We start from the raw sequence: 26,799 nt of genomic DNA, 5'->3' as shown, positions 1-26,799 counted from the left end.
AGTATACATGTGTATGGTTAAATGACAATAAACTGAACTTGATTCATAAATATTTATTTTACAGTAAATTACTCTCCAATATTTAAGTTACAGAAATATATAGGTTCCAAAAGATACTAGTGTCTTTTATAATCAATGATTAATCATAAAAGGCAGCGATTAATTAGTATGATTAACTCAAGTTTTATATGGATATGGGCCTCTGAAACAATTGAAAAAGTCAGCAATTGGCATTACAGCTATAAACTACAGTCATTTACGATGCTCAGAACTATCAGAGACCAAAAAGAATTTGACAAAACATCAAGCTGGCAGTATTAGCCAGATAAGTCTTAAGATTCCTATAGAAAGATCATGCCAAATGATAAGTTGCAATTTAAAAACTCATGTCAATTTAATCCTTTATTTTCGATACTAAAACTTTGGAGCACAATTTCATATTTCCTTAGAACATTTGACCCATTCAGAGAAATTCAATTCTTCCAATGATTTTTCCTGCAACCTTCTCTCCACATTTTTATCAATTACCTACCCCCAACCCCACCATAAACACAGATTTTGGCATTCATTTCCATACCTAGCAGCCCATTTGGCTTTGAGATAGGAGAGGAAACTGGATGATTTGAAAGAAATCTGTCCATTCATAGGGATAACATATAAGCTCAGTACGGACAGCATCAAAGGTCAGGTTTTAACCCAAATTGCTGGAAATGTCAGGGAGTAGCTATGTGACCATGCTTGTAAATAGAAGATCTAGCAATTATGCATAATAGCTAGATCCACTTAAAGTCAATGGTAAAATATTAATCATGGCGAGAAAATGCCATACCATTCAGATGCCAGCCAGCTTTGGATACAACAGCACAATGAAGGTGTAATCAATGAAGTTGAGCATAAAAGACATCTATCTTCTTCACAACCTAACAAAACATCTTTATTGGATAAACAAACAAGACCTCTAATGTGCCTGCCACAAGAGTAAACATACAGATAAAATTTCACATCAGCCACGTCATTCTAACGACAAACATTCTCCTGGGCTCTGACTACCCTGACATGTTAGCAGGTTTACTGTGAAAACATCAAATTGATTACAAGAAAGCTGGTACGACCATACAGCATGGGCTCACATTTCTAAAGGTACAATTAAATGTGGAGTTGAATTAACAACCAGATAGGGCAGTGTTTCATTCAATCGCAGTACAGGCCTCCTCTTGCTTCTAATTTGTACATTCATAAACTGATAATGTACCTCTTCCCAACTGTAAATAAACAAAGAGGCATTCTGGCGGCAAATGGGCAGTGATTCAAAACTAAAAGATTGAGGTCAAAGCTGAGTTTAATGTCATATTCAAAAGGTCATGTTTGCACAGGTGCAATGAAAAGCGTACTTGCAGCAGCATCACAAACATATCTTAGCAGCAGCACTTACCGAGAAAAACAAATAAATATTTACAAACTTTTACACAACTTTTACAAATATTATCTTACAATAATATTATGAGAATTGACTGCCTTAGCTGTCATTTAAAACATGACATCATTTAAATAGCTGCATCTATTTTGGAACAGTAAACCAGATGGAAAAAGAATTCCCTAAACGAAAACTATTCCGTCTTGGGAAAGCTACTACTTCTCCTGGCCAACTAAATCAGTCCAGCCCAACCATTCCAAAAAATTAAGCTATTTTCTCCATTAGTCTCCCATAATCAACCATCCAAAGAAAAATACATTTTTTTTCAGGACTGCAGATCAGTTGATGGAAGTGTTTACTGAAACCACTGGAATGCTAAGTATGTTACACATGCCTTAGTTAACTGTTCTTTACATAAAATGCAGCACCCAAGTTTGCACTGTAAAGAAAACACTGTGATTGCCATAAAAGAAAAGAGGTGTAGCATGGAAAAAGCCATTCAGTCAATGACAACCACCAACAGCCATTTACACTACTACATTAATCCCATTCTTGGTCTCAAATTCCCCCAGATTCTATTGCTTACCTAAACACTGGAGATCATGGTCAAGAACCTCACCAGCACCTTTATTTCCTCAGAAGGCAAAAAAAATTAGCATGTCCACTTTGAGCCTCATCCAGTTTTCAATGATGCACCTTGGCTTGGTATAGCAACTGTGCGACTGCAAAAACTGTGGAAAATTGTGTGGAACTCTGTCCACATCATGAAACCAGCCTCCCATCCATGGATTGTCTACACTTTTTGCTCCTTCAGTAAAGCAGCCGCCATAATTAAATATCCTAACCACCTTAAACATTCTGTACTGCCACTGTCAGCAGATACAAAAGCCTGAGAATACATACCATTAGGTTCAAGGACAGTATCCATCCCTTTCTTAGAAGACAATTGAATGGATCCCTAGTACAATTAGTTGGACCTTTGACATCACAAATGACCTTGTTATGACCTTGCACCTTATTGTCCATCTGTACAGCATATTCTGTGGCCCTAACACTATTCTGCATTGTTATTGTTTTACCTTGTGTTATCTCAATGTACTGCTGTAATGAACAGATCTGTATGAATAGCATGCAAGACAGGGTTTCCATTTTAACCTGGTACACATGACAATAATAAACTAATTTACCAATGTAAACCCATGCGGTCACAGAGCGTGCACAAACTGTGCAGAAACAGCACCTAACATTCGGATTGAACTAATGTCTCTGGATCTGTGAGGCAGTATTTCTATGAGTTGCACAATTTAATGTGTGCTATTTCCATTGTGTTTTTTTTTGAATGGTGATATTCTGCACTTAGATGGGAATCAAAATTGATTCTTCATTTCCAACTACTGACCAATATGTGCCTAATCAAGAAACGACATCACTAATAAATTCTTGCAATCAGGTGTCAATATATGAAAGCTAGATTCAATCATTTGACTGAGAACCCATACAGAAGTTGTTGATGCCAAATCAAGTTTTTCCTCATACTAATATTAATATTTGATCAAGTATTTTTCAGCAGTTGAGTGAAAGCAGTATCGTGTTAACCAAGCTGTTAATGGAATTCCAAAATCAAATTTAAAATACAGACTTCATTTTCTACCCTTTCATTTATCTTCAAATTGATACGTGGCACAGTTTGATCAAGAACAGAGAAGGGCTTCCTCTGTTTCACAGGCAGATCATGTGTATATTCATATATTGGTTTTTATTTCCACAAATCAACATGTTTATAATTAAAGTTTCACAATAGTAGCTATCTAACCAATAGTTACAATTTTTCCATAATTTTATAAAAAAGTAATCTTATTTTAAATGTATAAGTATTTAAAAACATTTTATTAAAGTAATTTATGTATTAATTCACAGAAAATATAGTCTCCAAAAAGTAAAATTGCTGATCATATGATTAATTCAAGTTTTATATAGATTTATGGAGCTTCTGAAACAATAAAAGACAAGAATTAAAAAATAAGCAGTGCCAATGGAGAGATCATTGGCATTACAGCTATATTTAATATTAAATATATTTAGGCATTAAAAATTCATTGTTTCATGTATTAACCAAAATCACAAGAGAAAAACATACCTCATCTGAAATCTGCTGGGCAAGGCGAATGGCTACATTTCTCAACATACAGTCTGAAGTAGGATTAGGAATGTTGTGCAGTGCATTTTGTAGAACTACAGCTTGGCTATGAGTAGCATGGTTTATCTGTTAATAAATCAAAATATCAAAGTTTGCATAGCACAAGGTGTACTTGAACAATACAAAATTTACACAAGAAAATTTAGATTATGCTTCCATTATTAACCTACTAAATTTAATTAAGTCTTCAAAAATATTCTTAGCTTCACAAATCAAACCTCAATAAAATGAAAATACAAATTCAAGTGTACCAACAAAAATTGTGTTGATAATATTGAAAACTATACATTTAGAATCAGACTAGAAAGGATTTTGGTCAGGATCATTCCCCATCTTCCCTCAGAATTCAGAGGAGACCAATCTACAGTAAAGTCATTTTGCTGACACTTTATCAATGAAGCAAATGCGTCTCCATGAATACAATGTTTTGCTTCGGCTAATAAAATTAATAGAAACATCACACTGCCAGTGTTCCATGTCCTTCAGGAAAAGCCATCACTCTGTTGCCGCAAACAGAATGATCACAAATTCAACAAAATTTTAGATTACGAAAGATACATACTGGTGAAACAGTGCTTGATCCTTCCACAACGGGCTGAAATGCTTCTGCCACAGCTCTAACATGCCCATAACCAACAGCTGTGAGCAATAATTTGGCTATTTTTAGTGCATTGAGATAGGCAGCCCTTCGTGTCTCCACATCAGCATTTAGCAGGAAATTATTCCTTGTAAGCATCCCTAAAACAAGGGACACACCACCACTTTTTAAGAAGTTGTATTGAAAATCACTTGCATCTTCTCCCAAAGGTGCACTGGCAGGCATCAACAAAGCATATACTACCTGCAAAAAAATGTAATAATTTAAGATGGAAAGCAAATTCTTACAAATCTTTTAATACAAATTAAGTCACTACTCTTCTGCAACTTAGTGATTAATTTAACATGTAAATATTGTATTTAGTGAAGTAATTTTTCAATAGGCTTGCTAAAATAAAGCATCATGTTTTCAATGTTACCTTTTACAATTTTGGAAAGAATGAATGCATCATACTGAATAAGGAAGTTTAGAAAGTGGTTAAGAAACAGAGGGAGGCATAAATTGCACATCCTGCCTGTCCTTTCCATACACTATGTATCCTTGAACATTAAGTTCCTAGCTATAGCCTTCTTTCAGCCATGATTCAGCCATACCTGCAACATCATACATACCAAACTGTAACTGCACTAAAGTTCATCAACTTTTTTGCATTTACTACACGCATTCAAATCTAATACCTTCAATCCTGTATTCTCCTTTTTTGATTTGATTTGTCTTTTACATTACAACTCATTCTGTTGACAATAATTTTGCCCCATCATCGATCAACCTCTTCTCACTAACTAGGAGTCTAACTAGACATTGCCTCTGTTTGTAAATCAACTCAGAATCAGGTTTATTATCACCAGCATGTGACGTGAAATTTGTTAACTTAGCAGCAGCAGTTCAATGCAATACATAATCTAGCAGAGAGAAAAAAATAAGTAAATCAATTATGTATATTGAATAGATTTTAAAAATGTACAAAAACAGAAATACTGTATATTTAAAAAAATGAGGTAGTCTCCAAAGATTCAATGCCCATTTGGGAATCAGATGGCAGAGGGGAAGAAGCTGTTCCTGAATCACTGAATGTGTGCCTTCAGGCTTCTGTATCTCCTTCCTGATGGTAACCGTGAGAAAAGGACATTCCCTGGTGGTTGGGGGTCCTTAATAATGGATGCTGCCTTTCTGACACCGCTCCCTAAAGATGTTCTGGGTACTTTTAGGCTAGTCCCCAAGATGGAACTGACTAGATTTACAACTTTCTGCAGCTTCTTTCGGTCATGTGCAGTCACCCCTCCATGCCATACAGTGATGCAGCCTGTCAGAATGCTCTCCGTGGTACAACTATAGAAGTTTTTTAATGTATTCAATCTCTTCAAACTCCTAATGAAATATAGCTGCTGTCTTGCCTTCTTTATAACTACATCGATATGTTGGGACCAGGTTAGATCTTGACACCCAGGAAACTGAAGCTGCTCACTCTCTCCACTTCTGATCCCTCTATGAGGATTGGTATATGTTCCTTTGTCTTACCCTTCCTGAAGTCCACAATCAGCTCTTTCGTCTTACTGACATTGAGTGCCAGGTTTTTGCTGCAGCACCACTCCACTAGTTGGCATATCTCACTCCTTTACACCCTCTAGTCACCACCTGAGATTCTACCAACAGTGGTTGGATCATCAGCAAATTTATAGATGGTACTTAAGCTATGCCTAGCCACACAGTCATGTGTATATAGAGAGTAGAACAGTGGGCTAAGCACACAACCCTGAAGTGCACCAGTGTTGATTGACAGTGAGGATATGTTATCACCAACCTAAACTGATTGTGGTCTTCCCGTTAGGAAATTGAAGATCCAATTGCAGAGGGGGGTACAGAGGCCCAGGTTCTGCAATTTCTCAATCAGGATTGTGGGAACGATGGTATTAAATTCTGAGCTATAGTCGATGAACAGCATCCTGACATAGGTGTTTGTGTTGTCCAGGTGGTCTCAAGCCGTGGGGGGAGCCATTGAGATTGCATCTGCCATTGACCTATTGTGGCAATAGACAAATTGCAATGGGTCCAGGTCCTTGTTGAGGCAAGAGTTCAGTCTAGTCATGACCAACCTCTCAAAGCATTTCATCACTGTCAATGTGAGTGCTACTGGATGATTGTCATTAAGGCAGGCCACGTTATTCTTCTTAGACACTGGTATAATTGTTGCCTTTTTGAAGGAGGTGGGAACTTCTGCTGGTAGCGGTGAGCGGTTGAAAATGTCCTTGAATACTCCTGCTCGTTGGTTGGCACAGGTTTTCACAGCCTTATCAGGTACTTCATTGGGACCTTCTGCCTCGTGACGGTTTATGTTATTTAAAGGCAGCCTAACATCGGCCTCTGAGACACAGATCACAAAGTCATCAGGTGCAGCGGGGGATCTTCACAGCTGTAGTTACGTTTGCCCTTTCAAAGCGTGCAATGAAGGCATTGCATTCATCTGGTAGTGAAGCCAACTGCACCATCTTCAGCACTACCACTCCGCCAAATTAGTTTAAACCCTGCCAAACAATTCTAGCCAACCTGCCCACAAGGATATTGGACCCTTTAGGTTCAGATTTAGCCCATCACTCTTGTATAGGTCATGCATTCCCCAGAAGTGATCCTAATGATTCATAAGCAGAGAGTGGTGAGTACGTGGAGTGGGCTGCTGGTGATGGTGGATACAATAGGGACTTTTAAGAGACTCTTGGACAGGTACATGGAGCTAGGATAGGCAATGGGTAACCCTAGGTAATTTCTAAAGTACACGTTCTGCACAGCTTTGTGGGCCAAAGAGCCTGTATTGTCTGACCAAGGGTCTCGGCCCGAAACGTCGACAGTGCTTCTCCCTATAGGTGCTGCCTGGCCTGCTGTGTTCCACCAGCATTTTGAGTGTGTTGTTTGAATTTCCAGCATCTGCAGATTTCCTCGTGTTTGGCCTGTATTGTCTGGAGGTTTTCGATGTTTCTATATGCAACTGGTAACTAGTGAATTGCCTGATGACTGCAAGTGTAGGAATGCACATAAGACTGGAGTTAGGAGGACAAAAAGACAATGAGAGAGGAATTTGGCAGAAATTCTGAATCTGGGGCAAAATCTCAAGAGATTCTAAAAGTTATATTAAGAGCAAAAGGGTGACGTGGGAGAGATCATAGTGGCGGTCTGTGTGAATGATCATTTTCCTGGGAGGGGATGCAAAAAAAAACCAAGAGGGCTTAGCTTTAAGATTTAGCAAGGGAGATTGAGAATCAGAGTTATTATCACAGACATATTAGGTGAAATTTGTACTTTTGCATTTTATTATATGGCAACAAGGAAAGTGAAACATTTTTGAGATAGACATGTTATCTATCCTTCCATACTTTTTTTTAAAAGATGAGTTAGTATGCCCACATTATTAACAAGAACAGGGAACATGCATTTGGAAGTAAAATAGTGGCCACGATCATCAGAGTTCTAGTTTGTCAATTTTGTGAAGAGCTCGGCTTTTCTTGGGCATCAGAATGAGTTACATAAGTCTCAAAATCATATCAAATGTAAAACAGGTGTGGAGGAAGCAAAATTAGTCACGTCATAACATTTTATCCCATACCTCAGAGCCTATTGTTTGATAGACAATTTGAGGAACAAAGTAATAGATCAAAGCATGGCAATCACAGACACTCAAATCCCATCACTTCCCTCTATTCCTATGAGAAAAGAAAGCTACTATCCTAGTGTATTTTTATAACAAGAAAAACAATTGTGTACGTACCTCAGTTAGATATAACACCTGTGAGGCAGACTGTGCAAAGAAGAGCGAGTCCAAGTTTGGACTGAGACTGCTTTCACCAAGCTTCGAATGATCTAAGCAAATAGCCCTAATTTTTTCTACTGTAGTGTTATCTGGAACAAAAATAAACACATTGGTTTGGATGACTATGGTTACAACATCTGAAAATTACTGCAAAAAGAACCACAGAACACTACAGCACAGAAAACAGGCCATTCGGCCCTTCTAGTCTACGCCAAAACTTTATTCCGTTGGTCCCATTGACCTACACCCAGTCCCATAGCCCTCTATATTTCTCCCATCCATGTGTTTATCCAATTTATTCTTAAAACTTAATTGAGCCCACATTTACCATGTAACATGGCAGCTCGTTCCACACTCCCACCACTCTGTGTGAAGTTCCCCCTAAACCTTTCCCCTTTCACCCTAAAGCTATGTCCTCTCATATTTATCTCTAAGTAGAAAGAGCCTACTCACATTTACTCTGTCCTTACACCTCTTAATTTTGTAAACCTCTATCAAATCCCCCTTCATTCTTTTACGCTGTAAGGAATAAAGTCCTAACCTGTTCAATCTTCCCTGTATCTCAACTCCTGAATAGCAACATCCTAGTAAATCTTCTCTGCACTCTTTCAATCTTACTGATATGCTTCCTATAGTTAGATGACCAGAACTACACACAATGCTATGCCAGTTTCCTGAGTAAATACTGATGCAAAAAAACTGTTGAGGATTCCCCCCCCCCCCCCCGAATCTCGTGAGGCTCCACACATAGACGACCACTTTGATCTTCTAGGGGACCAATTTTGTCCCCAACTATCCTTTTACTCTTAATATACTTGGAGAAACCCTTCAGGTTTACCTTCACATTATCTGCCAAAGCAACCTCATGTCTTTTTTTTTTGCTTTTCTAATTCCCTTCTTTAGTATTTTCTTACATTTTCTATACTCTTCAAGTACCTCATTTGTTCCTTGTTGCCTATACCTCTCTTTTTCTTAACCAGATCGCCAATATCCCTTAAAAACCAAGGTTCCCTATGCCTATTAACTTTGCTTTTAATCCTGGCAGGAACATGCAAACGCTGCATTCTCAAAATTTTGCCTTTGAAGCCCTTCCACTTGAACACATCCTTGCCAGAAGACAATATCCCAATCCACTCCTCCTAGATCCTATCTCATTTCCACAAAATTGGCCCTTCTCCAATTTAGAACCTCAACTTGAGGACCAGAACTATCCTCATCCATAAAAGAGACAAACAGCATCTTTGAGAATTTACTGTTTCCATTGTTCCATTTCCTTAAACACATTTAAGTCATAATGCTGCAGAAGTACTCCAAAAATCATTAAAAATTGCTGCATTTCAAAATAGTATGAAAACTTGTTGACTATCATTTACAGCCATAAGAAAATAAACAACTCATTACAAGTAGGTAAGATTGGTATGGGAGGGGACAACTTCACGAAATAACTTTCTTTAAATTATATGGAAAAACTATACAAGATACAATAGGGAAGACATTTTGACAATTTAATAGACATTAAAAGTATATTAATAAACTGTAGGAGAACTGAATTTCTTTGATGGTTGTACAAAAGACAGAATCAAGTGGTAACAAAAGGTATTGCAAAATAACATTTCAGTCATCAAGAATCAGTGTTGATATACTGGCAGGGTCATGGAAATGAGGAGGAAGTCAGAATAATAGGAAAATTGTTCAAGCAATTATCACGAGGAGATATAATTAGTTTCTACTTGCTTTGAAAATTCTTGTCAAATCAACTGCAGCAACGAGCAGCAAACCTGATCAGATTGACTTTTACTCTGAATGGCAAAGCCTTTGGCAAATTCCTGTCACAGAGTCTAAACCTATAGGCTTATGGGGTTCACAGAACTGGCACAGAATTACCTCAAGGGCAAGAGGGGATGAATAACAAACTAAAATTTCACACCTACAACACACAAACAACAAATTACGACATGCTTCACAATATATTTCATTATTCTCTAATAAATCCCATGTATTATAAAATGTAACCAATTTTCCATGGCTTCACTGGTATATTTTTTCCCCCAGTTTCTCCACAGCATTTCCATATTTCACTGAAATTTCACCTTCTAACCTTTTCTAGATTCTTCAAATCACTGTGCATTCTTCCCATTATTTGTATCAATTTGATTTGATGCTTGTAAATGACAAGGTTATGGCTTCCAGTCCTTTGAGAAGATTTGATCATGTCACAGATACTAAATTCAATACATGGACAGTGCACTACAGTTAAAGTTGTCAACTTTCATTTGCATATTAACAATTTTTGAACCAATTTAAAACATAACTTGTAGGTCAATTATAACTATCGCAGCTCTGTCAATTTTTGAACCTACCACCATCGAACTTCACCCAGCAACTTCTTTTGGACAGAATCTATTTTATTATTTGAATATTTCCACTTTATTAATTCATTTATTTTAAATTTTCTTTCTTCTGACACAGGCACATATTTCCATTTAATAAATTGTCAATTAGGCACATACCATTATTATAACTAAGGTGGATGCTACGCACAATTCAACATACATTCTCACTAGTTTTCTGCATATAAATTATGCTTATATCCAGGAATAGTACAAAAGCTTTTCAAAAGGAATCTTCCATCCCACCACTTTTAACAAGAATATAAACAATTCAAACTCAAATAATGTGACAAGATTAAATTCCTGGTGTGGCTAATCACTGAAATGCAAAGGTAAAGCACATGATACTAGAGAAGTGTAGTGTGAACTAACTGCTAATTTTTTTTGAGTCTTTCCAAGGAAAAAGGTATGGCCTCGGAAATGCATGCTTCACATATTAGTAAGCAGATTATGAGGCTCCTTGTGGAACTGAAGAAAATTTAGTCAAAGATCCTGGCAACAATTTATTAGAAGGTTTTTCCCTTTTCTTTTGGGAGATTTCAATTATAGGGCCATTTACTTAACTAACTATTCAAAGTCAGCTCAGATAGAGAGAATGAGAGAAAACACAAAAGCATTGCTGATTTAGTACCCAGACTGCATAAGGCTCTGGTTTCCCCCTACCCAAGGAAGGATATAGCTACAGAACTGCAAAGGATACTCAACAAAAATATTCCTGGGATGGAGGATTATGCAATCAGAAGGCATAGAACAGAATGAGTCTTATATTTAGAAAAATGAGGATGAGCTAACTGTAACATTTACAATTCCAACTGGGCTTGACAGGTATACAAATGGTGTTTCAGCTAGAACCAAGAACAAGGTATCAGCTATTTAAGGCGGCATTCAGATGAAAATTCTCTGTGCAGCAGGCAGTTGATAGTGGATTGTGTGTTTAAGACAGGTCAATTTTTCTCAGATATTAAGGAAATCACTATTAACATAACAGTGGCAGAAACACACCACTTTAGGGAGAGCCAATTCCACGTATATAACAGCAAAATGCTGCCCGATTTACACTTTTCTTGGAACTCAAATGAAATCAAGAGAAACTTAACATGACAAGACAAATGTTGCCAATTTTAAATTTATTTGGAATGAAATTAAAAACAAAACTGCAAATGCTGGAATCCGAAACCAAATTTGGTAAATTGGTTTATTACTGTCATGTGTACCAAAGTCAAGAGGCCATCTTATTGTACTTGGGAGACATTCAATAGTTTTAGAATAATACAATAGAAGCTGTCCTTTGGCCTGCTGGTATGTTTTCATTTAGGTTTTGGTATCTTCTGCTTGATTGGAGTGTGGAGAGGAGAAAAATGCCCAGAATGGGTGGGGTCTTTGATTACACTGCCTGCTTTATTGAGGCAGCAGATAGAGTACACAGAGGCCACGGAGTGGAGGCTGGTTTCTGTGATTGGCTGAGCTGTATTTTTGGAGTTTTCTGTAGTCACGAGCAGAGCAGTTGCCATACAAAGCCATGATGCATCTGGAAAGGATGCATTAGAAACAGGTGAGGGGCAAAGGGGACCTGCCAAATTTCTTTAGCTTACTCAGGAAGTACAGGCACCAATGTGACTGGACTAAGGCAGGCTGTTGATGATGTTCACTCTGAGGAACTCAGAGCTCTCAACCTCAGTACTGTTGATGTAACTAGGAGCATGTACACAGTCCCTCTTCCTAAAGTCAATAACCAACTCATTTTCTTTGCTTACATCAGGGAATGGATGTCATAACACCATATTACTAGGCTCCCTAACTATGTCCTGCACTCCAACTCACCATTATTTGAGATACTGCTACTATGGTGGTATGATCAGCAAACTTGTAGATCAAGAAAGAGCAGAACCTGGCCACACCATTGTCAATACATAGGGAACAGAGTGGGAACTCAGGATGCCATCCTGTGGGGCACTAGTATTGAAGATATTCATAGGGGAGTTGCAAAGGAAGGTGTCAAGTCTCAGGTCAAGGATCTTGGATACGTGCTTACTTGGAATTATAGTATGTAAGACGGAGGTGTGGTGGATAAACAATTTTCTAATGTGAATTCTCTTTCAGATGTTTCTTTTCAAAAATATTTTTTAATTGAATTTTCAAATAGGTTACAGAATAGAAAGAAATAATGTATCAGCCCTCCCCCCCAACATATCCTTATATATATGAAAAAGAGGAAGAAAAAAAAGAAGAATGAAGAAAAGAAAAAAGACAGAAAGAGTGCCTGGATATCGGAAGATCCCCACATGCTCCATGGAGTTCAAAATAGCTTAAATATATATATATTTATTTCTTTCCCCAGATGACCAATAATTTTATCTTCAGAGCACCTATATATTAAATCCTTTTTTTTGTAAATAAGGGCACCAAATTTTCAGAAATATATTTATTTCTTAAATTATGAGTAATTTTTTCAAGCAGAATGCAGCTGAAAATTTCATTCTTCCAACGATCTATACTTAAGTATAAATCTGATTTCCAAGTAACTGCAATAGCCTTTTTGGCTACTGCCAATGCAATTTTTATGAATTCTTTCTGATATTTGTTCAATATGGGTTTCAGTTTTATCCCTTCAATATCACCTAGTAAGAATAGTATTGGGTTGTGTGGAAGTTGTGTTCCAATAATTTGTTCCAGTAAAACTCTTAAATTTATCCAAAAAGGTTGAATTTTAAAACAAAACCAAGTAGAATGTAAGAAAATACCAATTTCTTGATCACATTGAAAACGTTGATCAGATAAATTTGGGTTTAATCTGTTTATTTTTTGTGGTGTAATATATAATTGATGGTCAATCATGGAAAACCCTGAACATCCTCTGCACAGCACCAGGTTGCTGTCAATGCAATGCTCCTCAGACAGGATGAAGAGATCATTACTCTCCAACGCCATTCGGCTCTACAATTCAACCACCAGGGGCAAGACATGTTAAAGTGCCGGGGTTTGGAATGAACTTAAGTTACCACTCAATGCACTTTAGAAAACTATTTAAGAAATTTATTAATGCTTTTTGGGAGGGTGATTTTAGATGCATATCATATTTATACTGAGTTAAATACTGTATGTAATTAGTTTTGCTACAATAAGTGTATGGGACACTGAAAAATGTTGAATTTCCCCTTGGGGATGAATAAAGTATCTATCTAAAAAATTATATTGTACTAATTTTAGTCAGACATTTGTTGTATTTGTCAAACTGTCTACAATTACCGCAGAAATTTTTTCAAGAGTTAAATAAATGTGTGAGGAAGTTCCTTTGGAAAGGTAAGTTGTCAAGAATATCGTTGGAAAAATTGACATGGAAATTTGACCTAGGAGGGTTACAATTACCAAATTTTAATTATTACAAAGCAAATCAACTTAGATTTATTGCATCTTTTTTGATGAAGATAAACCGGCATGGATTAGAACAGAATTAGATAAAATAGGAGAAAATATACCAGAAGATTTTATATATAAATGGGAATCTAAATGGATACGGGAAAAGAAAGAATCTCCTATATTGAAACATTTGATTGACTTATGGAATAAGGTAAATGATGATGAGATAAAGAAATATTTATTAGCAAAGAGATCTTTAATTCAAAATAAACTTATTCCTTTTACAATGGATAATCAACTTTTATATAACTGGTTTATATAGGAGACTGTTTTGAAGGAGGTATATTAATGTCATTTGATCAATTAAAGAATAAATACAAACTATCAAATAACACTCTTTTTTGTTATTTCTAATTAAGGGCTTATTTAAGAGATAAACTGGGTCAAACAATGTTATTGCCAAAACCTAATGAAATAGGAATTTTAATTCATAAAGGAAAAATTAAAACATTTATTTCTTGTATGTATAGTTTGATTCAAAAACAGGCAATTAAACAAGGAATTCATAGGTCAAGACAAAAATGGGAAACTGATTTGAATCTTTCAGATGTTTCTGAGATGGAAGTACAGCCAGGAAGATGGTGTTTGCTACAGATCTGTTTCAGGAGGTAAATTCTAGTGGGTCAAGGTTGTCCAGGAGGCTGGAGATAATGGATGCAATGAACAGCCTGTTGAAGCACTACATGATGGAGTTTGTCAAAGCCACTTAACAGCAGTCATTCAGGAACATTACCTTGTTTTTCTTAGATACTGGGATGATAATAGTTTGCTTAAAGCAGATGGGAATCTCAAATTCAAGCAGGAAGTAGTTTAATATTCCCACCAGTTGATCTAAGGACATGGCCAGAGACACCATCCGGGCCAGAGGCTTTCCATGGGTTCCCTGACTGGAAGACTGAACTTGGAACATCTGAGAGTGACTGTGGTTCAAATGCATTGCAGCCTGGCAGGATGGGTGCTGACATTCCAATCCCCTTCTGTTCAAAATGTGCCTAGAATGTACTAAACTCATCAGGAAAGGATAAGTGGGAATGCTGCCCAAGTTTTTCATGTGGCCAGGAACATATTGGAAGAACTTAGCCAGTCAAAACAGCAAAAAGAAATCAGTTTCAGATTAGGGATGCTTCCTCAGAAATGAACTGAAAAAGGGTCCCTGACCCATAAAATTAACTGATTTCTCCCTCTACAGATGGTTCCTAGTTGGCTGAGTACTTCCAGCATTTTCCGTTCTTACAAAAAATGAAATCGATTGTCTATGAAGCATGAGAATGGAATTTGTAATCAATGCAATCTTGTGTTCAAAGCAGAAACTGAAAATCAAAATATTCAATTTGGACAACAATCTAGTGCCAGATCAAAACTTAACATGCTGTCTTATCTAACAAAGATTTAACTTAAAAGATTACATTTCACACCAAGTAATTACAGTTCGGAATATGAATGCCATTGACTCCATTCAGTGGAATACAAAATCAAAACTAAATAAGACATTTTAATTGCGTCTAACAGGCCTTAATTGTTTTGGTAAGCAAGCAGGTTTATCCTTTGAAAGAAATGGCATTAGCTCAGTTCAGGAAGATAGTCACTCTGCAACAGTCTAATATTGTGCACATCATGGAGAAAAAAAGTAATCAATACAACAGAATATTCCATCATGCAGCACACAAAATGTGAATATGTCCAAGAAATATACAAAAAAATGTCAGCTGTCTTCAATTATACCCAGAGTTGCACTGAAACAAATCTGAACCTGGGTAAGGAACAAATTCAAAATAAGTTGATTTTTCCTTGTCCGTGATAGTTAGATCCAAAATGTCTTAATTTAGCTGAGTTGCAAACCAGTGACCATGACCGTTTCTTATCTAATTATTTATGCCACCTAACTTCATTGATATTTATGCACAAGTGAGTTTCAACCCCTAGCTTACAATATCAAATTCAATCAAGCATTTCCTCAGTCCATACTACCAATGCAACCTGCAAATTCTTATGATACTCGAGAACTGAACATATAATTTACTAAAGGACAACTTCAATTATATTTCCAATAACACGAATTCCTCACAAATATTTCTAATCCTTCTCAGGCAATTCAGCCCATCATTGACTTGTTTTCCAATGTACATGTTGATGATAACAGAGGTTACTTAATTTTTTGTATATATATGGCTCTGCCTGAAGTGGTTACCTTTTGCCTTCATGGACCATACTACTGAAAACATAATGGCAATACTCTCAAACAATGTCACTAGACAACAATCTAGTTTTATCCTTTATAAAGATATCTTACCAGGAGGCATGAGTTTCATTAGAACACGAGCGCCATCTCTCAGAAGTGGCATGTTTAAACTACTGCCTAGGTCAGCAACTTGCCAGAGAAAGGAAATGTATCGGGGATGCAAAGACATTATCTGGAGGAAACAAATTTAAAATAACTAAATTATCCAAGTTACAACACAATGATACGCTAAACATATAAACTGGTAAGGCATCAATATGGTAAAACTGACCATCATTACATCAGCAAAGAAACTGATTATAAATAGTGTGCTGAATATCCTTAAGATATGAAAATTGAAACTTAAAGGAAGTTGTTTTCTCAACTATTTGATTGCTCAAAATTTATCTGTTTTTGGCAAGGCAGCAATCGACAAACATCTCTAAAATCAACTATTTTCCTCTAACTAGCCCAGAATGCAGAGTACAACTGGACCCTATGTAGTGATATTAAATATTAAGACCATTATCCACAGAGACCTTTTCAAAATTATATAATATGCTTGCAATAAGTGCAATGTTACAATGATAGTAGATTGCAACACACACACAAAATCAAAAGAATGATCGTTAACTTGCTGGTTTTTATTCAACCTAGCTCTAAATAACATAATATCGCATCTTTCAATAAAATACTTCATTTGACCTGATGAAACTGAATAGAGATGGCAGCCTAATCTCATTTGCCTGCTGTTAACCAGCAGTTTTGCTTAAGGGACTACAAAAGCTTGGTCAAGTAATTATGCATAGGGATGGACATTACAAACTCAAATATTTTCAGTAATGAGCTCCAGATTCCAAACATGATCAGAATATAAAAAGATTATGTCCTTTCTTACCCAATTGATCACTTTAAATTTATGAAGTCAGTTAAGCAAAAAAGTTTCTTATTTCCTCATCTGCAACGCATTACACTTTAAGCCTAAATCAGTTATGCTTGATCAATAAAGTTATAGGTATTGACAATAAAGGGATTAACATTAAAAATTAAAAACCAAAGGTACTTGAAATTGGAGTTAGAAAGTCTTGGAAATCCTTGGCAGGTCAGACACAGTGAGTAAAATGTACTAACTGTTCAAACTTATAAGAACATCAACTAATGACACTAGGTTCGACATAATACATGACACAGTCTCCTCTCATTAATTTCTCATCTAAGAGGCATACAAGTTTCTGATTCATATATGCATTGCTGCCCAGAAAATTTTTAACTTCTCTTGTTAATAAGAGACAAAGAATATAAGGTTATACCAGCCATTATCTCATTTTAAGCACATGAAAAATAACATGAAACTAGGCAGGTTTGCTTTGATTAAGCTCTTTTCTGGGGCCAGACTATCATCCTCTATGGATATCCATGACAGCTTCTACTAACCATGCATAAACACGAACCAATGTAATAGAGAAATATCAGAATGGAAATGAGGTGACTCATAAGTTAAGGCATCTCCCATTTCAATTACTAACACTTGATGAATTTTAGTTTGCAACAAAGATTTCGTAACATTACATTAGGTCTGGAAAGACAAACATGTCCCACTTCGCCATTTTGTTCCAAATCACAACTGTACCACATAATTCATCCCTTTTATTATGCACCCTTAGCTGATGAGATAAACTACTCTGCATTTAAGTCCCGCTCCAGAGAAAACCTCATCAATTAACCAGGTGCATGCAACATTGTCAGAGATATAATTTTTGGGATAAAACATTAAACGTTATCTTCCTGCACTCACAGGCATGGCGTGAAAAGGTTTCACAGCATGGAAGCAAATGTCTTGGTTAATATTTTCCATTGATTAACATCAAAATTGATCATTCAGTCATTAGCACATGTTGCACACAAATTGGCTATTTTGTCTCCAATATCACAATAGTAACTGCAACGCAGACACTGCTTCTTTGGCAGTGTAGCAAGTTTACTAGAGCTATTGGGAGTGGTTTTTTAACTAATATGGCAGAGGGATGGGAACCAGTATGATAGAGAAGAGGATAAGCCAGCAGGTTAACAAGTAGATGATAAATGTAACATGAACCTAAGGAAGGACAAGCCAAAGATTAAGTATAAATGTAGACAGAACAAAGAGTACCACAGAGGCAAAATTCAAAAGGGCGAAGAATGCTGGACTGAAGGTGCTGTATTTAAATGAAAAAGGCATTCAGAATAAAGTGGACAATTTCATAGCACAATTAGAAATAGGTCAGTATGATGTTGTGGGCAGTACTGAGTCATGGCTGAAAGAAAGCCAGAGTTAAGGATATACTTTGTATCAAAAGGACAGGCAGGAAGGCATAGGCGGTGGTTCTGTTGGCAAAAGACTGAATTACATCTTTAGAAAGAGGTGATATAGGGTGAGAAAACGTATCTTTGTGAGTGGAGTTAAGAAACTGCAAGGGTGCAAAAAGCCATTCATTATGGGAATCACATGTAGGCTTCCAAATAGTAGCCAAGATGTGGGGTTGAGTTTGCAACGGGAGCTGGAAAAGGCATGAAATAAGGGTAATGACATAATTGTAATAGGGGACTTAAATTTGCAAGAGGATTACGAAAATCAGATTGGTAAAATACCTACGAGTTGGCTTTTAAGAGCAGCTTGTGCTTGAGCCTACTCAGGGAAAGCCCACCTTAGATGGTGCCTTGTGTAATAACCTAGATCTTATTAGGGAGCTTAACGTAAAGGAACCCTTAGGAGGCAGTGATCATAGTATGATTGAATTCATACTGCAATTTGAGAGGGAGAAGCGCAAGTCACATGCATCAGTATCAGAATGGAATAAAGGGAACTATGGCAGCACGAGACAGAAGCTTGTCCGGATCTATTTGGAGAAGGATACTGGCAGGGATAACGGCACAGCAGAGACAGCTGAGGTTACTGGGAATAGTTCACAAGGCACAGGATATTTACGTCCCACAGAATAAGTTCTCAAGTGGCAGGGGTAGACAGCCATGGCTGACAAGGGAAGTAAATGATTCCATAAAAGCCATGAAAAGTGCATATAAGGTAGCAAAATTGAGTGTGAAATTGAATGATTGAGAAGCTTTTAAGCTCCAACAAAAAGCAACTAAAAAACCTATAAGAGAAAAGATGAAATGAGAGAAAACTAGTCAACCGTATAAAGCAGGATACCAAAATTATTTTCAGTTATATAAAAAGTAAAAGGGAGGTGAGAGTTGATGTTGAACCACTGGAAAATGATGTTGGTGAGGTAGCAATGGGGGACAAAGAAAATAGCAGACATGTGGAAGATATGAGCAGTGTGCCAGAGGTCTGAGAGTATCAGGGAGCAGGAGTGAGTGTCATTGCTATAACGAAGGAAAAATTGCAAGGAAAACTCAAGATCTTCAGGTGGATGTCACTTGGACCAGCTAGACTACATCCCAGAGTCCTGAGAGAGGTGGCTGAATAGACAATGGACATTGGTCATGTCTTCCAAGAGTCACACCTCCATGCCCCTGGAGGAGTGGAAAATTGCAAATGTCACTCCACTCATTAAGAAGGGAGGAAGGCACAAGGAAGAAAATTATAGGCCAGTTAACCTAAACTCTGTGGTTGGGAAGTTATAGAGTCTATTATTAAGATTGATGTTTTGGGGTACTTGGAGACTAATGATAAAATAAGTCAAAGTCAGCATGGCTTCTGTAAAGGGAAATCTTGCTGGACAAATCTGTGAGAATTCTTGAAGGAAGTAACAAGCAGAGTGGACAAAGAAGAGGCAGTTGGATTTTCAGAAGAGATTTGATAAGGTGCCACATGAGGCTGCTTAACAAGACAAAACTCCATGGTGTTACAGGAAAGATACTGGCATGGAGAGAGGAATGGCTGACAGGCAGGAGGCAGCAAGTGGGAATAAAAGAGGCCTTTTCTGGGCAGTCACCAGTGACTAGTGGTGGTCTCAGGGGTCAGTATTGGGGCTGCTACTTTTCATGTTGTTTGTTAATGATTTGAATGATGGAATTGATGGGTTTGTGGTAAAGTTTGAAGAAGATACAAAGATAGGTAGAGGGGTAGATGGTGCCAAGGAAGCAATACAATTGCAGCAGGACTTGGATAAATTGGAAGAATGGGCAAAAGAAGTGGCAGATGGAATATAGTGTTGGGAAGTGTATGATATTGCAGCTTGGTAAAAGGAACAACAGTGCAGCTTATTATCTAAATGGGGAGAAAGTTCAAGAGATGCAGAGTGAGGGTGTGGAAAGGTGTTCCATTTATGTGTGCATTTACCTTGTCACCATGTCATCACAAGTGTACAACAATAACAAGCCATTGTTAAAACATTTTAAACAAGTATCTACAGTAGCCCAGATGCTGAAAATTAGAAATAAAAATTGATAACGTTGAAAACACTCAGCAGATCAAGCACTTTCTGTGGAAAGGGTAACAGAGTTAAACTTCATTACAGCTGGGAGATGTGGTTGTGGAGGAGATATCATGAACAAAGGGAACATTTGTGATAGGGTTTTTATGGAATGTGTTGCTACAGATGGCAAAAGCAAAAACCTTAATTGGATTTTTAAGTTATTTCGATAGGTATTTTATGTACGCACACATATACATTCATATTTATATGCAAGCAAGGCTAAGGGCCAAGTACTGGAAAATAGGATTTGGCTGACAACTCTTTTTTCCAATGAGCATGGATCAAGGCCACAAAATGTCCTACTTATCACTAGTTTTTTTTGTGACTCTATGAAGCACACAGAAACAGTTCAAACGGTGCCCTATTTGATGTTATACAGTATCTTTTAAAAATACATTTACATTAATGAACATTAAGATTATAGTTTGCTTACCACTCCAGGTAAACAGCTTTCTACTTCAGGATTGGGCCCATCACTGTAGTGGTTACCATGGTTTCCAGGGGAGCCAGTTGAAGAATCAGATGAACTGTCAGGACTTGATGGCATATTTGAACTTATCTGTGTTAGCTTGGCTGTAATAAGCTTAAAAAAGACAAACTGTTCATTAGCACAAGGAAATACCATTTTTTCCTGCAGTAGGTAATTTCAATATTTTAATATAAAGTACAATTTACAACTCTTGTATTGATTATCTTTTCTCTGCTGAATAAATTTTAGAGCTAATTTCTGGACTGCCTTTTTGAATCATACCATTTGTTATTTTCCTGTTAAAAAAAAACAGCTCTGGGGAGCTGTTGGATTTTTTCCCTAGGCCAACAGCTGCTGACACAGGAGATGAAGGCTGAAAGCAAAATGGCAACAGGAAGGGGCACAATTTTCAAATAGCTTGATTTTGTGTTCCTACTCTTTGGGAAGTGCTTTGAAGCTTTTTGATGTGCTCAAAGCTTCTTACATAGCAATTTCAAATCAGAATCAGGATCAGGTTTATTAACACTGGCATGTGTCATGAAATTTGATAACTCAGCAGCAGCAGTCCAATGCAATACATAATATAGAAGAAAAAAAAGTAAATAAACAAATTGCAGTATATGTATATGGAATAGATTTAAAATTGTGCAAAAAACAAATATACATAAAAAAGGTGAGGTTCTGTCCAAGGGTTCAATCTCCATTTAGGAATCCGATGGCAGAGGGGAAGAAGCTGTTCCTGAATCACTGAGTGTGTGCCTTCAGGCTTCGGTATCTCCTGCCTTATGGTAACAGTGAGAAAAGGGTATGCCCTGGTCTTTGGAGGTCTTTAATAAGGGACGCTGCCTTTCTGAGACACTACTCCCTAAAGGTGTCCTGGGTACTTTGTAGGCTAGTACCCAAGATGAAGCTGACTAGATTTACAACCTTCTGCAGCTTCTTTCAGTTCTGTGCAGTAGCTCCTCCGTGCCAGACAGTGATGCAGCCTGTCAGAATGCTATCCACTGTTCATCTATAGAAGCTCGAGTGTATTTGTTGACATACTTAAATCTCTTCAGACTCCTAATGAAGTATAGCCGTTGTCTTGCCTTCTTTATAGCGGCATCCATATGTTGGGATCAGGTTAGATCCTCAGAGATCTTGACACCCAGGAGCTTGAAACTGTTCACTCTCTCCTCTTCTAACCTCTCTGTGAAGATTGTTATGCGTCCCTTCATCTTACCCTTCCTGAAGTCCATAATCAGCTCTTTCGTCTTACCGACGTCAAGTGCCAGGTTGTTGCTGTGACACCACTCCACTAGTTAGTGCATCTTGCTCCTGTTTGCCCTCTCGTCACCACCTGAGATTCTACCAACAATGGTTGTATTGTCTGCAAATTTATAGCTGGTATTTGAGCCACGCCTAGCCATACTGTCATGGGTATAGAGAGAGTAGAGAAGTGGGCTAAACACACAGCCCTGAGGTGCAGCAGTGTTGATCGTCAGCAAACAGGAGATGTTATCACCAATCTGCATAGATGGTGATATTCCAGTTAGGATGTCGAGGATCCAACTGCAGAGAGTGGAACACAGGCCCAGGTCCTGCAACTTCTCAGATGGGGTCAAAATTTAGTTTCATGATTGTGCAAGAAGAACATCATCTGGAAAAACATTCTCTTTCCCCACCCCCAGGGAAGTAACAATTCATAAAAAGCACACCATCTTTTCTGCAATTTCATGCCAACCATCTTTGACTATAACACAGCAGAGAGTTTTTCTTTCCCTTTGAGGGAATGCCCAACTTCCAGACTATATCTTCCATGGACAAAAATTCAACTGAAATCTCAACTTATCCATGGAGTGCTTGTAATGAGGCATGAGCTGGCATAGGTAATTGTGGTGCAGGCTCAGTTCTGTGTTTTGTTCCTTCAATATAGCTGCAAATTTAGTAAGCACTTGCCACCAGTGGAGGAATAGGTCCAGTAATGGGACATTCCTGGTCACAATTCTCTGAAGTCCCTTCACCGCTGAGCAGGGTATCCAAGACATCTCCTTCTCAGTACCCGTGAGCTGTTAGACATGGCAGTGGTTTAAACAACATTAAACAGGGATCATTAACAGCCTGCACAGTAATGCTCTACAAGCAGTTTTATTTTTTAAATGCATTCTTAGCTCCTGATCTGAAAAATAAATATATTTCTCTAATTGCTTGAAGGAAAGCACTGATATTATACCGTGAGCAACCATAAACACACTATTGTGCCTTGCACTGGTGCTCTGACAAAATGACCAAAAACTGGTGTGCAGAGACAGCTTCTGAGGGCTGGTGTTATATGGATGAGAGGCCCAGCACCCATTCATCTTATTGCTGTATCCTATTCAGCATGAAGTGTTAGCTGTTGCTGGGGGTTGGCCATGCATTGAAAGAAGACCTGATCTTACATATCACCACCTGTTCAATGGGATGGAAGCTGCAGTCATACCTCAAAGGCCAGCAATGTGAACTTGTACAAAAAAAATTATCTTTGGGCAAGGAGAATTGTGTAGTTAAACACGGAGAGGGCAGAGAGAGCTACGTCCATTACATTCAACAAGAGGTAACAAGAGGGACTGTAGAATCTGGGCTGTCTGCCATCACATGTAGTAAGTAATGCTCAGTAAGGCCTTCAATCACCATGCTGGGCAGGGTGATCCCTATATCTCAATTCTGACCAACTGGATCACTTACCTTGGTCTGCCAAAACCAATCTGCACAAGCAGTCTTTCCTCATTTAGCACGAGATCCCTGACAAAACAATTAGTATCTGGGGAGGCAAGGTTCACACCAGAGAAACACTCACCCTTTTTGTTTTAGTGCTAATTGCATTATTCTTATTTCTGGGAATGTATCCTGAGTGCTAAGTGTAGTCCAAATGGTTTGAACCAACTTTGATTAATCGCAGGCATTCACAAAGCTGAATTTTAAAATAAATCAACTTCCTAGGTCACAAATTTTAGTACCAATGACAATAGAACTGATGCTGAACAACTGTCAAGTGAAATGACATACTCATTTTTACTCGAGTCAGAATTATTTACTATAATATTCTTTGCATATTTTCTGACACACCTCCCCTCAAATTTGTCAGTTTTCAAGGTGGAAATTGTTACAGATATAATCAACGAATGTGCAAAATTTTGAGTGAATTCATTGAAAAAGGGTACAACTTAAAAGATAATCCTCAAATTGGAAATATAATCTCATGTGGCGACCCACTTTCTGCGCAGGCGAACCGGCTCACAAATAGCCAGCGCGCAGGGGGAAACTTTGGTAATGCACTTCTAACATTATTTCCGCCCGGAGAGGGCGGGTGCTAGGGATTAAATGCTAGCGCCGCGAAATTTGAATAAATTAGTCTCGAAACGACTTACCAACTGCGTGTCATTATTTCAGTGCTGTGTGTAGCACATCGCTACACTGGTGACCCCGACGACTCTTCATCTGTTCACGCAGTTTTGCTAAAATTGCCGACTTTCTAGATGCTGCGACCACGCTTGTGGTTTAGCCAAGCAAAAGCCCAGTTCCAGATTCGTCAGATATCCTCTGATTCCACTCGTTACTACCACGTGGTGAGCGCCCTTGACCAGGAGACGGCCGCCCAGGTTGTGGATTTCATACAGTCGCCCCCGGAAGAAGACAAATATGAAGCATTCAAAGCGCTGCTCATTGGGACCTTTGGCCTCTCACGGTGTGAGTGGGGTGCCTGCCTGCTTCACCTGGAGGGTTTGGGAGACAGACACTAATGAACGAGATGCTGGCCCTGGCTGATGGACACAAGCCCTGCCTCATGTTCAAGCAAGCATTCCTAGGGCGACTGCCGGGTGACGCACATCTGCTGCTGGCCGACGCAGATTTCAGCGACCCACGGAAGGTGGCGGCCCGGGAAGACGTTTTGTGGAAAGCCAAGAGGGAGAGCGTGGCGTCCATTGGTCAGATTACCAGGCCACGTGCCCAACAGCAGACCAGTGAACAGTGGTGTTTCTACCACCAGCGGTGGGGCACAAAAGCCTGCCGTTGTCGCCCGCCCTGCAAGGGCCAGGGCCAGAGACAGCTGTCACTAATACTATGGTGGCTGGCCATCAGGACAGCCTCTTATACGCCTGGGACAAACAGTTGGGACGCTGCATCTTGGTTGACATCAGAGCGGAAATCAGCATCTTGCCCCCGACGGGGTACAACACCCACAATAGGAAGCCAGGACCCACCCTGAGGGCCGCAAAAGGCAGCACGATACGGACCTACGGCGCCCGCACAGTGCAGCTGCAGTTCGGCTCCAGCCGGTTCACGTGGGACTTCACACTGGCCGCCGTGGCCCAACCACTCCTGGGGGTGGACTTCTTGCGAGCTCACAGCCTGCTGGTCGACTTGCAAGGGAAAAGACTGGTACACGCCGAGACTTTGCAGAAGTTCTCCCTGGATGAAGGCAACTTGCCGGCCCCACACCTGGACTCCATCATGCTGTCGGACAACAAATTCAGCAGAATCCTGGCGGACATTCCATTGATTCTGGCACTGCAGTTCACGGCAGCCATGCCCAGACACGGGGTTCAGCACCACATCCCGACCAAGGGACCACCCCTCCACGACCGCACACGAAGGCTCCCCCTGGAAAAGCTCTGCCTGGCGAAGGAGGAGTTCATGAGGATGGAGGAATTGGGGATCATACGGAGGTCTGACAGCTCATGGGCCTCCCCCCTGCACATGGTGCCCAAAGCAGCTGGGGGTTGGAGAACATGCGGCGACTACAACAGACTGAACGAGGCTACAACTCCAGATCGCTACCCCGTGCCGCACATACAGGACTTTGCAGCAAAGAATATTTTCCAAAGTAGACCTTCTCTGGGGATACCATCAAATCCCGGTGCACCCTGAAGACATCCCCAAAACAGCACTTATCACCCCGTTCGGCCTGTTTTGAGTTCCTCCAAATGCCGCACAGACGCTCCAGCGGCTAATGGACGCGGTGGGATGCGACCTGGACTTTGTGTTCATCTATTTGGACGACATCCTTATAGCCAGCAGTAGTCGCCAGGAGCATCTGTCCCACCTCCGCCAGCTCTACTCCTGCCTGAGTGATTTCGGCCTCACAATCAACACGGCCAAATGCCAGTTCGGTCTCAATACTGTCGACTTCCTGGGCCACAGGATTACCAAAGACGGGGCAACACCTCTGCCCGCCAAGGTAGATGCAATCCGCCACTTTGCCCGGCCCAACACAGTCAAAGGCCTACAGGAGTTTGTTGGTATGGTGAACTTCTACCACCATTTCCTCCCCTCAGCAGCCTGCATTATGCGCCCTTTGTACACCCTGATGTTGGGTAAAGGCAAGGACATTACTTAGGACGAGGAGGCCGTGGCCGCTTTCGTTAAAGCCAAGGATTTAGCTGCGATGCTGGTGCACCCCAGAATGGATGTTCCGACTGCACTCATGGTGGACGCATCCAACACAGCGGTCGGTGGGGTGCTGGAGCAGGCCATCGAGGGGCACTGGTAACCCTTGGCGTTCTTCAGCAAACACCTACTACCACCCGAACTCAAGTTCAGTGCTTTCGACCGGGAGCTGTTGGCACTGTATCTGGCAATCCGGCATTTCAGGTACTTCTTAGAAGGCAGGCAGTTCGCCGTGTTCATGGACCACAAACCATTGACCTTCGCGTTCACGAAGGTGTCCGATCCCTGGTTGGCTCGCCAGCAGTGACATCTGTCCTACATCTCTGAGTACACGACGGACATCCAGCATGTCTTGGGAAAGGATGACGTCGTGGCGGACGCACTCTCCAGACCAGCTGTCCAGGCCCTGTCCCTGGGGGTGGACTATGCAGCACTGGCAGAGGCACAGCAGGCAGACGACAAGATGCCCA

The 26,799-nt window shown here is 39.4% G+C and overlaps 1 protein-coding gene across 4 annotated transcripts in view; it reads right to left on the bottom strand.

The window, feature by feature from the left end:
• The window catches only part of usp9 (ubiquitin specific peptidase 9), a 269,594-nt gene that overhangs the window by 97,537 nt on the left and 145,258 nt on the right, over positions 1-26,799 (bottom strand). For all 4 annotated transcript variants that reach the window (XM_059968262.1, XM_059968261.1, XM_059968260.1 and 1 more), the window contains 5 exons: positions 20,885-21,034; positions 16,106-16,226; positions 7,967-8,097; positions 4,174-4,452; positions 3,552-3,677 (listed from right to left, as the gene is read on the bottom strand). In XM_059968262.1, the coding sequence (XP_059824245.1) occupies positions 3,552-3,677; positions 4,174-4,452; positions 7,967-8,097; positions 16,106-16,226; positions 20,885-21,034 (807 nt within the window). The remainder of the gene's footprint in view (positions 1-3,551; positions 3,678-4,173; positions 4,453-7,966; positions 8,098-16,105; positions 16,227-20,884; positions 21,035-26,799) is intronic.

This window comes from Hypanus sabinus, chromosome 4 (assembly GCF_030144855.1).
Source record: "Hypanus sabinus isolate sHypSab1 chromosome 4, sHypSab1.hap1, whole genome shotgun sequence".
Taxonomy (NCBI): domain Eukaryota; kingdom Metazoa; phylum Chordata; class Chondrichthyes; order Myliobatiformes; family Dasyatidae; genus Hypanus; species Hypanus sabinus.
This window is presented reverse-complemented; position numbering and strand designations above follow the sequence as displayed.